The sequence below is a fragment of the Esox lucius genome, chromosome 1 (genome assembly GCF_011004845.1).
Source record: "Esox lucius isolate fEsoLuc1 chromosome 1, fEsoLuc1.pri, whole genome shotgun sequence".
Lineage (NCBI taxonomy): Eukaryota > Metazoa > Chordata > Actinopteri > Esociformes > Esocidae > Esox > Esox lucius.
Genome location: NC_047569.1, coordinates 11,027,271 through 11,040,928, shown reverse-complemented (window position 1 = coordinate 11,040,928; position 13,658 = coordinate 11,027,271). Strand labels below are relative to the sequence as shown.

The window sequence follows — 13,658 nt, the reverse complement described above, 5'->3', positions numbered from 1 at the left end:
CTCTAACATAGGACAAGCATAGGCAGTTTATTGATGGGTCTTTGAAAGTTAAATGAGCAGAGTGGACACAGCATGTCTCTATATTTCCTGTACCAATGTATGTAATCCTGAGACATTTACGAATGTCATGCCACGCATTAAAACACATTTAAAACAATTTAAAAAAGAACATTATTTGGCCAATGAATATTAATGCATTTGAAGATAAATGTTTGTTTCATGTTGTTTTATATTTGTTTTATATATGTGGGGAGAGGTATAGGTTTGTCTTGGTTCCCTACAAACCCCAGTTTTACATTTTCATTCTTTAAGTTTCATTCTCCTTTCTTTTTTTCTGTTAAACTGGCATGTTATTATGCCATCTGCTGCTGATTCCCAATGCAGAATCCATCTGAGACAGAGAGAAAATGCGAGACAGGGAGACTACGTAAGGGAAGACAGCACGGTAACAGCATAGACCTTCATTTGTCGTGGGAATTTAATGAATATATTTACGGATGATTCGGCGGGCCAATAAAGTCCTAAATTAATTGTGGTCATTGTGACTTATCCTGAGGGTTTCTTGATTAGCCTGCAATGTTGGGCCTGATCACTGGCCACAGGTCGCACTCTCTCAGCCAATCAAATAAATGTTTTGGAGAAGCGACAGTGAGTTGAATTACGTAAGGACTTTAGAATGACAGGCGTAGGTGTAAATTCCAGGTTTTTAATAATTCAAAAGATACTTTGCAGTACATTTACACAATGATTCAATGGGGTCAAGGAAACAGTGCAAACATGGTTCGTCTTTGCAAACTGTTTAATACTTTTTGTACCACAGACCAGCAATTCCTGAACTGATGGGTTGTAGTCTGGGGACAAGAAGCCGGCTACAACCCACGCAAAGACCCCCAACGCCCCGTCCAGGAAACGCTTTTCTGTGGACCAGACCACATTCCTACTTCTCCACAAGTAAACAAAATTAAATATATTTCTAAAAACCTGTAAGTATATATTCTCACATTTTACAAAGTTCATTGAAACTACTAAATATATCAAATATCAACAGAAACCATCTCCAATATCACATTGATAGAATCATGTTACATCCTACATTTGTTCACGCCAGAGAAAGCAGCTAAACCCAAAGCCCATTATGTTACATGAGGACAGCATCAGACACGGTTGGTTATCAGATTATGTGTCAGCAGTAAACATGGTCTGGAGAGATTCTAGAAAGTTGGCACTGAGTGAAGAAGGTTGATACAGTATGAAGAAAACCACAATAATCATCTGTGGTCTATGGACAGGGCGGGTGTACATCTGTCATCCTATATCATCGTAACCAAAAGATTTCGAGTGATGTTGATAGGAACAAAATGAGAACATAGTGCTGCATTTCAAATGTGTGCTGTACAATAACGAATAATGCTTTTGGAGATGCCGTATCATAATTCGATCATAAGGTCGCAAGAATTTTCCTACACAGCAGGAAATTTGAGGTAACAACTACTAAAGTTTGTATTTTCTGATTACAAATGCTGATTTGCCCTTACAAATGCTGATTTGCCCAACTCCAACAAGAAAAGTACTGTTTTTTTCAAATCCACATATCAATTTGAATGTTCTGTTGCTGCAGGATTCTTTTTTCTGCTGTGTGAAAATGGCTCAAATTAAGATAGGGCAACTGTAGCAATTCCATTGCATGCATCTCATACACACAGCACAAATTATTGTTGCCTTCTCGCATTGCAGAATATTACTAGTAATACATGTAATACATTTTTGCACATTAGAAATGATAACAGAAAGTATCACTAGATGCGGTCGTATTATTATAATTCTATGGATGGGGTTATGGAGCGTTAAGGTATTGGTGAATAAATGTTGCTTCTGAATTGTCTGGAACACACTGAGTTGTATGCAAATAAGCTGCCATACCAGAGTCTATTGGCATTCTACATAGTTCATCACATTTCCTCATGAAGTCACAAAGCTTGCACAAAATATGCTGTTAAGCCTGTTAAATAATCATCACAACATAATTCAACAACATAAAAATGATTATTTCAAGTGAGCAGTACAAATGTAAACATCACTGTAATTGTAGGCAACATTCATCATCTTATTGACATCTCTACTGAAAATAAAACCTCATCAAGGAACAAATTCCATAATTCCATTAATAGAATCTCATTAGAATCATCTGCTTAAAGTCGATCAGTGGGGATATAACAAAATCTTGTATGTTTAATTTGTTCTTATATTATTGGATTTGTATTCATCAGCAGTCTTCCAAATAACGCAATCTTTTTAACACTTAATAAAATAGAAACCTTGTCATCATCATAAATCATGAAAATGGTGCTCTCAAATGTGAATTTGTATAGTTTATTTTACTACTAAACACTGTAAAACCAGTTCTGAAACCTCTGTGTATACAGGTGCATCTAAAAAAAAAAGTATATAGTGAAAAAGTTTATTTATATAGTTTATTTATTTCCATAATTTAAATAAAAAAGTGACAACTTCTTATATTCTAGATTCATTGCACAAAGTGAAATATTTCAAGACTAATTTGTTTCAATCTTTATGACTACAGCTCATGGAAATCAAAAATCCAGTACCTCAAAATATTAGAACAAAAAATGTATAATATAGAAATGTCAACCTGAATGGAGCTCTAATCAGCTAATTAACGCAAAACACCTGCAAAGGTTTCCTAAGTATGTTAATTTATGCACTCAATACTTGGTCGGGGCTCCTTTTGCACGAATTACTGCATCAATGCAACGTGGCATGGAGGTAATCAGCCTCTAGCACTGCTAAGGTGTTATGGAAACCTAGGTTACTTTGATAGCGGCCTTCAATTCGTCTGTGTTGTTGGGTCTGGTGTATCTCATTTTCCTCTTGACAATACCCCATAGATTCTCTATGGAGTTCAGGTCAGGCGAGATGGCTGGCCAATCAAGTACAGTGATACCATGGGCGGCAATCCAGTTACCAGTCATTTTGGCACTGTGGGCAGGTGCCAAGTCCTGATGGAAAAGGAAATCTACGTATCGGTAAAGCTTGTCAGCAGATTGAAGTATGAAGTGCTCTAAAATCTCCTGGTAGACGGCTGCATTGACTCTGGATCTGATGAAACCCAGTGGACCAGCACCAGCTGATGACTGGGTCCACTCTTCCTCCAGACTCTAGGACCTTAATTTCCAAATGAAATGCAACATTTATTTTATCTGAAGAGAGGACTTAGAACTGAGCAACGGTCCAGTTCTTTTTCTCCTTCGTCCAGGTAAGACACTTCTGATGTTGTCTCTGGTTCAGCAGTGGCTTGACACTAGGAATGCGACACTTGTAGCCCATTTCCTGGACACATCTGTGTATGGTGGCTCTTGATGCACTGACTCCTGCCTCAGTCCACTCCTTGTGAAGCTCCCCCAAATTCTAGAAATCGGCTTTGCTTGACAATCCTCTCAAGGCTGTGGTCATCCCTGTTTCTTGTGCACATATTCCTACCACACTTTTCCCTTCCAGTCAACTTTCCATGAATATGCTTTGAAACAGCACTCTACGAACATTATTCCTTTCAGCAATGACCTTCTGTGGCTTACCCTCCTCATGGAGGGTGTCAATAAGTGTTGTCTGGACAACTGTCCAGTCAGCAGTTTTCCCCATGATTGTGGTTGTGTGTACTGAACCAGACTGAGATATTTCAGGCTTAGGGAGTTAATTAGCTGATTAGAGCTCTTCTCAGGTCGACACTTCTGTATTGTAAATTTTTTTTTTAATATTTTGAGATACTGGATTTTTTATTTCCATTAACTGTAAGTCATAATCATCAAGATTGAAAACAAAAAGGATTGAAATGTTTCACTTTGTGTAAAGAATCTAGAATATATGGTGTCACTTCTCTATTTGTATTACGTTATATCCCTCTTTTACATATGCAATGATTAAGTCTTGTTCTCAAGAATAGCTCAGATTTTACAAGGATTTTGATTGATATTATACTTTTCTTAAATATTTCATCCCATTTAGTGTATTTGAGCTCATATCTGCATGTACAGTTGCAAGAAAAGGTCCTGAACCATTACTAATTACCTGCATGCCTTCCCAAAATGGATGACTGAAGTAACGTGTTACGATCAATGAAATTACATTCAGGTGTGTTAGGGCTGCCTTGTCATATAAGAACCCCACAAAGTATGGTTACCAACAAAATATTTCCGTCAAAATCACTATCTGTGGTTGCAACCGGTGGAATATGGCCCTGTCAGGGAAGTGACAAAGAACCTAAAGTCAACAGCTAAGAATCTGCAGGCATCTTGCACATTCTAGAATCTGTGTCTGTAAATCCACTATAGGGAGACACATTAAATTAGGATTCCTATGAGGATTTCAGGGAGGAAACCATTGCTCTTTCCCCCAAAGATTGCTGCCCCTCTCAGTTTTGCCAAAAACCATGTCCCACAATACTAATGGAACAATGTTCTATGGACAGACATGACAGAAACCACAACTTTTTGGCAAAAGGGCACAGTTCTGTTTTGAGGAAGGAATCACTGCATTCCAAAACACCAATCCCTCTACCCAACCATCAGGTTTGGTGGACGGAACTGGTCTGGGCCTTAATGTCTTGCAAACATTTACGAAATTATTACTTCTGTGTAACATTCAGTCATATGAAGCAAAAAAATAATAATGTTTGGTCATGTCGCGTGCCAATTAACCTAAACACAAAATTAAATCTACAATAGAATGGCTTATATACAAGATTTGCATCTTGGAATGGCCTAGTCAGAGTAATGACCTCAAACTTATTGATATTCTGTGGAATGACCTGAACACATCCCAAGAATATATCAATAGAAGTGAAACAGTTATGCATTGAATTGTCCGACTTATCTCTAAACCACTGTTCAGGTTTCATCATCCACTACAAAAAATCTTTGCTGGAGGTTATTGCTGTGACATTAAGAGGGTTCTATCAGTTACAAGAAATCAGGTTTCACATGCTTTTTCTCAGTTATGCTCTTTGACCAATGTGTTTTATGAAGAAATGTGAAAGTATAATTATTTTGATATATTTGTGAAATCACAATGTGTTTATCTCTTATTAGGACAAAAATCTGACCGTATTTTAGGAGCCATAATGCACGTATCCAGGACATTGTTAAGGTTTCAAAAATGGATTCTCTCAACTGTACATATGAAAACATGGATACTGTGGAAATATAACTAAACAAATGCATTTAATTTGGCAGCTTTGACATACATACAAAAATAGGCTTGACAATATCACGGATAACCATAAACTACAAGAGCTCTCATGTATTTGAATCTCCAGTTTCTATGTTTTACACAGTAAACATTGTTTTGGTTAAATTATTTCAATTTTCAGCTAGAAAAGACTAGCTATAAAAGTGATATTCCAGCCTTTCCAAATGTCAGGCCGAGAACCCAAATGAGTTTTAATAATTTCTCCTCAGAACAATTGAACAATTCTCTGGGTTGTTTACAGGAATTAACCAGTGGACCGAAGCCACTGTGGATCCTGTGTTTCTGCCGAGCCAGCAGAGAAGAACATTCCAGAGGGGCAACATGGAGTCAAAGTGCTGAGGCAAGCTGATGCTTCATACTCTCATAACACATATAAATACACACTGTCACAACCACACAAACAACTTAAAACACAAACAAGAATTCATAAAACACAAACAAAAATTCTCAGCTTTGTTTATATGTCATTATTCAGTAGCACTGCGATGGGAAGAGGCTTCAGTTTATAGGTAAAGGGGTGTGTACACGTTTGATAGAGATGGGCATACTAGATTCTACAGATTAGAACGTTAAACCGGACTGGCACTCCAGATGTACATCATGTACATGTATGAGTAGTATTGCTTTACATTTGAAAATCTGGAATATTTATATAGAAAATATCCAAAACAATAAAAACAGTTCACTTGTAATTTTTACGAAACCACTTACTTCCCTACAAGCTACCCTCCCACCCAAGACCTGACCATTTGGCACGATAATTATATTACTTTATATGTTGTTGTTTTTGTAAATTTTTTCATGTAATTTGTAGACATTTGAATAGGAACCATCACTCTCACATTTAGTGTAACATGTTTTTGTACATATAGGTACTGTATAGGACATAACAATCATCATTTAAAAACATTTCTTGTGAAATATCTTTTTTTTTCTTATTATTTTTTTCTTTTTCTACATTTCTGATATGTAAATTAAATAATTTTCACACCAGTCTTCGCATGCCCTTTTTATGTACAGATTCACTGTGTGAGCGAAGGTGTTCTCTTTACTGGCACCTGGGGAATTGGACAGCAGTACGCACACTCCACTGTCAAAAGTTGATCGGTTTCTTACATACTCCTGTTTCCTTCCTCTCTTGTTCTGGCCCTCTTAACTTCAGGGCCAGAGAAGATGAACAGCACTAGATCAGTGTACTAAAACATCTACAAGCCCTTCTGACAGGAGAAGAAAACGAGATGTCAACAACTGTCTGAGCTTGACATCAATGTATCCATGATATGCAAGTACCACCTCAGGTGCCAAGTTCACCATGGTTGATTTAACTACTTGAACCCGGACAGTTTGCTAGCGCATAACCGACTACTATGTAAGTGGTCAACAATGGTTCTTTTTCTAGAATGCCTCCTCAGAATCACAAGATACAGAGGTACGAAATGTTTGGTCCCAATGCTTTAGGAATCATGTAAAAAAATATACATTCAAACATCTGAAGAAAACAATATTCCAAAAGACCTCAAAGATCAAAGTAACACACATGGATAGAAAGAAAGAAATGAAATGGAGTGTAGTAAAGAGACAATACTATGACTATAGTATTCAGTACTACATCCTACATGGTATGTGCTGTATAAACAATGCACTGCAGAAGCATCAAATAAATTGATGCCACCCAAATTGTTCTATTTACACTCTCCAAAAACCAATATGTGTGTGTGTGTGTGTATGAATGTGCGTGTGTGAGCGTATTTGAGTGTATGTACCAGCGGCCATAGCTGCTCTGCCCAGCCCTTATGTTAATTCCACAGGTATCCATGGCAGCAGCTTGTCAGTGGTGTGAGGTTAGAAGGTCTAGACACTGGTCGATGCCTGTGTGTTTGTGTCTACCTCAATGCGACACGCAGTAGAATCTCTAATTAGTTGACAGCCATTTAAGAAAAAAAAAAGGACAGATTTCTCAGCCATGCGCTAAAGCGCTAGGAGCGCTAGAAGTGGTTTTCCAGTCCTTGTTCTCTGTATGGAGAACTTGAAAAACTACAATCCCCACAGTATACCTCACTCCTCACTGAACACATGTAAACATATCTGGAAGTAAGTCGGCACCTAATGACATCACACTGCTATGTCCGACCTCCTGGGTTCTGACCTCTCTTAGGGACTGGTCAATCTCCTCCGTCATCACAAGGCAGCCATCGCTATCATCTCGACGCTCTCCTTCTCCATCCTTCATCTTCTTCTCCTTCTCAACACTTTCTTACAGCGAGGAAGAGCTCTGGCTGTAGTTCCTCAGGGTCAGGATTTCGTATTTGGGCGGAGGGGACGAGGGCGGTGGCAGAAGCGAGATGGGTTCCAAGACCGGGGAGCCGCTGCCCGACCCCAGCGAATCACGGAAGGGTGAGGGCGGGGTCAGATTCATGAGCTCCTCCTCCAGGTCCACCCTCCTCAGAGGGGACTCCGCCCCCACACTGACGTGTCTCACCGGGGATGGGGAGGCCTGGGGGTTAGGGAGGGGGTGAGGCGGGTGGGGCAGCGGGTGAGCGAGGCAGCCGTGACCCCCGATGTTGGATTCCACAGGGGGGAGGGGCTGGACATCAGCGTAGGTGGTCAGGGTGGGTGGGGGGTGCCCGTCCCGGGGCAGGAGGAAGGGGTCGTCCGTGTGCGAGGGGGCTAGGGTGTGCTTGTGCGCATGTGTGTGCGTCGGGGACGGCAACAGCATCATGCTGTTGAGCTCACTGATGTTGGCCGTGAAACGGTTAACCACGCAGCTAATCTGATCCATCAGGGAGCTGTCACACACTTCGCCTCCTCCCACTGAGCCCCTGGTCAGGTAGGTCGGCACACCCATCACAAGTGGCTCCTCCCCGAGTCCCGCCCCCTGCATGCGCTGGCTGACTGTGCTGATTGGTGAAGGGGTCTGGGGCCGGTAGCTGATTGGGTATCGCTCCTCCGGGTACCTCTCCTCAGTCTCCGTGAGCTCGTACAGGTTCTTGTCCACCTCGTGGTGCGGGTGGGGGTGCGGGAGTGAGGGTAAGGGCATGTGGGGGGGCAGGTCGGCGCCCCCGCAATAGCGCCCCTCGGGGGTCTTGGAGAAGGGCTTAATGACTGCTGTCTGATTGTTCTCCTTCCGTTTGATGTGGAACGACAAGCGCTGCCACAGGTGGTTACCACGGGAACCCCGCTCTGTCTGGGCCCATGATACGGACTTCCCATTGGAGCTACAGGGACAGGAAACAGGAAGTAAAAAGAGGAACTGAGTCTGGTGTGTTTCAGACCGTGCCCTCCAGCATTATCTCCCCCCTCTGAGCTCTATTCTCACTCTCTACCCCATCTTTCTCTCTTCTCCATATCTCTTTCCCCCATCTCTCTCTCTTCCCCATCTCTCTCTCTTCCCCATCTCTCTTTCCCCCATCTCTCTTTCCCCCATCTCTCTCTTCCCCATCTCTCTTTCCCCCATCTCTCTCTCTTCCCCATCTCTCTTTCCCCCATCTCTCTCTCTTCCCCATCTCTCTTTCCCCATCTCTCTCTCTTCCCCATCTCTCTTTCCCCCACCTCTCTCTCTTCCCCATCTCTCTTTCCCCCATCTCTCTCTTCCCCATCTCTCTTCCCCATCTCTCTCTGATGAAAGGTTTATTTGTTTGTTGAATCCATAATTGAGTGTAAGATTACATCATGCTGCTGTGACAAGGTGTGGGCAGACATTAGGGCGACTCGAATGAACTCAGCAAGTGTGCACACACATAACAGCTGGACTTTCCTGTATACCTGTCTGTCAGAGGTTGAGCAGATTTACAGCAGTGTACTGCATCTAAAAGAGCTAGAGTGACAGTCATGCTGTGTGGGAAGATTAAGCAGTAACATGACAGGCCTTAGAGCCAACAGCACAAAGCCCCACAACCCCACAAATAACTATACACACAGAACCACCGCACCCCATACATATACATATATTTTTTAAAGTGCCCGAAAGAGACGAATGGAGCAGGTGATGAAAAAAGGAACATTTGTGACATCTTACGGTGGTCGGACTGATAGCAAACCAATGACTAAGGAGAATGTTCCGTTCCCTTTGGGCTTTTTATTTCTATCCTTTGTCGTTTGATAGCAATGCTCGATCACGTGGTGAATCCATTAAATACTGTGACCTTTAACTGGTCCACTCCAATGTGTTTCGTCATATCTTTTTCATTTTCCCATTATCCCGGAAAGCAGTGTCTGCATAATCAGGTGAGGAGGTCAGACTCAGGTCGAACAGGCACAGACCCGCCTGGAGAAGTGTTCATTCATGATGGCCCTCATTGAAAGCACAGTCCTGTACTAAATCATTCTATTACTGAATTTGTCTTAAAATGGGCTCCTCTTTCCGAGCATTGACCCAGCAGTGACCTCTGTACCCTCCTCAGCTAAACGCTTTCTTTTGTGTGACCCCACACAGGTTCTCTGATAAAACTACACAGAACCTTTTCTATCCACACACACACCTGAGAGTCTCCCCTGCGGAGCCCCGTCGCCTCCAGAGGTTGACAAGGCTAGAGGAGCGGCTGGCGGCTGAGGAGGACTTCCCGTCGCCGACATGCATGCGCACCACTGTGCTCGTAGTGAAGGCACTGCGCACGTTACGCTCCGGCTTGGCCAGAATGATGTACACCTGGGGAGATGGAAAAGGCTGTTACTGCAGTGAACCAAATCAAACAAAGGGTTTTTCCTCTACCCTGTGCTGACTATTCAGAAAGTCTCAGTGGACCAAATCAAACAAAGGGTTTTTCTCTACCCTGTGCTGACTATTCAGAAAGTCTCAGTGGACCAAATCAAACAAAGGGTTTTTCTCTACCCTGTGCTGACTATTCAGAAAGTCTCAGTGGACCAATTCACACCAAGGGTTTTTCCTCTACCCTGTGGTGACTATTCAGAAAGTCTCAGTGGACCGAATCACACCAAGGGTTTTTCTCTACCCTGTGGTGACTATTCAGAAAGTCTCAGTGGACCGAATCACACCAAGGGTTTTTCTCTACCCTGTGGTGACTATTCAGAAAGTCTCAGTGGACCGAATCAAACAGTGTTTTTCTCTACCCTGTGGTGACTATTCAGAAAGTCTCAGTGGACCAATTCACACCAAGGGTTTTTCTCTACCCTGTGGTGACTATTCAGAAAGTCTCAGCAGGTCAATAGTCCCCTCCAGTGATTGCCAAACATCACAATGTAGACAAAACATGGAGCCTATCACACACCAATCCTTTGATAAAAAAAAAACACATGAGGAACAAAACAGTGCCCCCTAGTGGTGTTACATTTTTGGGGTTACTTGTTGAAAGGTTGAGGGAACTATTGACCCACTGAGCATTTCTGAATAGTCAACACAAGGCACAGGAAAATCTTGCCCACTTCGGCCCACTTCAGTAAGCAGGTTTAAGTTTAATGAGCCTTAATGAGGACCCTAGGCACTGTATAACACCTGTTACATTCCCGAAACCCTTTCAACCAAACATGGTGCAGCGTGTTACCTTGGGTACAAACATGCAGCAGAGTGCCACGGTGGCACTGAGGCTGACGCTGAAGCACATGGTGATGATCTTGTAGTTGGAGCCGAAGTAAATGGGCACGAAGGCCAGCCAGATGATGCACGTGGTGTACATGGTGAAGGCGATGTACTTGGCCTCGTTGAAGTTGGCCGGGACGTTGCGTGTCTTGAAGGCGTAGAAGGTGCAGCTCAGGATTAGCAGGCCGTTGTAGCCTAGCGGGGCCACCACACCGACGTTGGTTGTGTAGCAGATGAGGTTGACCTGCCTGATGCTTGGGTAGTCGTGGATTACCTGAAGGTAGACGTAAAGCCATTCATATCATTCATAATGACACATTCAGGCAGAGTTGGAGTAATCACGGTTTTCACCTCAGATTTCTTTACACGGGTTTACACGTGGTTTAGCTCAGGGTTGGCAATTCCCTGCCAACCCTGAGCTAAACCCCAAATCTAAAGTATAACAAGTTAGGCCAAATGTCTCACATGGCAGTTTTTTCCAAGGGTTACAGTACATTTGTCCTTACAGGTGTAATAACACATGTACACAGACCCAGGCATCTGGCCTACCTGTGGAGGCTCCATTAGGAATAGAGCCACTATGATGCCAAGCTGCAGCAAGATGAGCAGTGAGGCGATGATGAGCTGGGCACAGGCTGACATGAACCGAGGCTTCTTAGTGCAGATCTTCTTCTTACTGCCCGCCAGGATACGAGCTATACGGTTAGTCTGCAATGAACAACAACCATGAGGCATAAATAACAACACAGCGTGAAGAACATCAACCCGGCCGAGATGCAAGCTGTATGGTTAGTCTGTAACCATAACCAGGACAAAGAGTAGGTGAATCTGTTTACATGCATTTCCTTGCCTGTTCAGGGACTCAACCCAGCACCCTTTTGATAACCGTTCACAACCAGGGTATCTGCAGCCTCCCAGTCAACAAATAAATCAATGACTCAATCAATGATCAAATGAATGAGTCAATCAATGACTGAATCAATGATTGAATCAATGAATACACTTCACAAGGGGGGTGGGGCTGGAATTTGCACCTTCTAGATAGTCAGTTCATGAGATTCTCATGTCCAGATGTACAATAGTACAGCCGTAGCTGTCAAAGTTACTGTGTCCTATTTTTTAACAAATTTATTTACCCACATTTCTTTCCCTTTCAGTTTAGTGATATCCAAATCACCATCAAGGCCTTGGGGTGTAGTCAAAACGGGTTTCTTCCAAAGCACACCTCACCAAGCCATTCTGCCTCCAGTTCACGTCTGCATGTTGCAGGCCCGTTTACAACCACGGCAGACCAACTAACTAGGTACTGACTGGTGTCCATAGTCATGTGTTCATGACATTCTTCAACAGGTTATATACTTCTTATCCAGAAAAAGTTATTTATTCTACTGGCATTGATTAGCAGTTGTAGGCCTACTTAGACATGGATAAGAGGTTGTAGGCCTACTTAGACATGGATAAGAGGTTGTAAGCCTACATACAGACTATTTACAAACTGTTGTGACAACAATTTAATTGAAATGACATTTACATGATACATAAATATAATTTTCTATTAACACTGGCAACAAAAAACTCTGCGCACGAGACGTTTGTGATAAAAGCTTTGGCCCGACGCCTTACAAGGGAAGTGTATGTGTCTCTGACAGTGTTTGTTACCTGGTAACTGCCTGTACTCTCTATCAAACAGGCGCTGTTGCTGGTATTAGTAGAAATTGTTACTGCTCATTGTATGATTCTTATAGTTGATTAACAACAACAAACAGATTTATTTTTTTCTGTTCATACATGGAGCTGGAAGGCCTTCAGAATCCGACATGTGCTCATTCCATCCCGTCACACATTCAAAGAGAAATTGTCTTTAGACCACAACAAACGCACCGTGTATTAGTACGGAACATGTCCCATAACCTTTCAAGGTAACATGCAATGCCAATCTGGCAACTCAATATACTGATTTGTAAACAAAAAATATATTGCTTAACAGTCAGATTTGACCGTGTTCAAAACTGGAGCAGATGTTGCGATGAACTACAAAATGTTATGTGATTAATCGCAATAAGACTACAGTCTTTTGGCTGCTCTTTTAAATACATGCAAGATAAATATATTGAATTAACATAAGCATGTACCTTAGTGACCAGTGCTGAGTAGGACATGGCGGGGGAAAGTCCTATTCCCAGTCTCTGTAGGTAGCAGTGTACCGCATGAGGCTTAGCGATCAGGCTGAAGGTACACAGATAGCCCAGACAAATCCCAGCCAAGATGATGTAACACAGCTCCCGGCTAGACGACTTCACCACCGGCGTGTCCCGGAACCTATACGCGGTCACGGCACACACATTACAACACAGCAATACGGAGAACAAGTGTTTTCCAGACAACGGATGTAGATTCAGAAGTATGAAATGAGTCGACTTGGATATGAAATCCTGACAACGGATGTAGATTCAGAAGTATGAAATGAGTGTTAACTTGGATATGAAATCCAGACAACGGATGTAGATTCAGAAGTATGAAATGAGTCGACTTGGATATGAAATCCTGACAACGGATGTAGATTCAGAAGTATGAAATGAGTGTTAACTTGGATATGAAATCCAGACAACTGATGTAGATTCAGAAGTATGAAATGAGTGTTAACTTGGATATGAAATCCTGACAACGGATGTAGATTCAGAAGTATGAAATGAGTGTTAACTTGGGTATGAAATCCAGACAACGGATGTAGATTCAGAAGTATGAAATTAGTGTTAACTTGGATATGAAATCCAGACAACGGATGTAGATTCAGAAGTATGAAATGAGTGTTAACTTGGATATGAAATCCAGACAACGGATGTAGAGTCAGAAGTATGAAATG

The 13,658-nt window shown here is 42.2% G+C and overlaps 1 protein-coding gene and 1 long non-coding RNA gene across 2 annotated transcripts in view; one reads left to right on the top strand and one right to left on the bottom strand.

Moving 5' to 3' along the window:
• The first annotated feature begins 381 nt into the window (after positions 1–381).
• On the top strand, positions 382–5,587 carry LOC117594826. Its single transcript, XR_004576083.1, has 3 exons — positions 382–445; positions 821–951; positions 5,504–5,587. It is a non-coding gene; the product is annotated as an uncharacterized LOC117594826 (long non-coding RNA).
• The window catches only part of grm5b (glutamate receptor, metabotropic 5b), an 82,455-nt gene continuing 72,613 nt past the window's right edge, over positions 3,817–13,658 (bottom strand). Inside the window, exons 12-16 of the mRNA XM_034293950.1 lie at positions 12,928–13,114; positions 11,345–11,503; positions 10,761–11,069; positions 9,741–9,907; positions 3,817–8,477 (exon numbers count right to left, since the gene is read on the bottom strand). Of these exons, the coding sequence (XP_034149841.1) occupies positions 7,517–8,477; positions 9,741–9,907; positions 10,761–11,069; positions 11,345–11,503; positions 12,928–13,114 (1,783 nt within the window). The 3' untranslated portion in view covers positions 3,817–7,516. The remainder of the gene's footprint in view (positions 8,478–9,740; positions 9,908–10,760; positions 11,070–11,344; positions 11,504–12,927; positions 13,115–13,658) is intronic.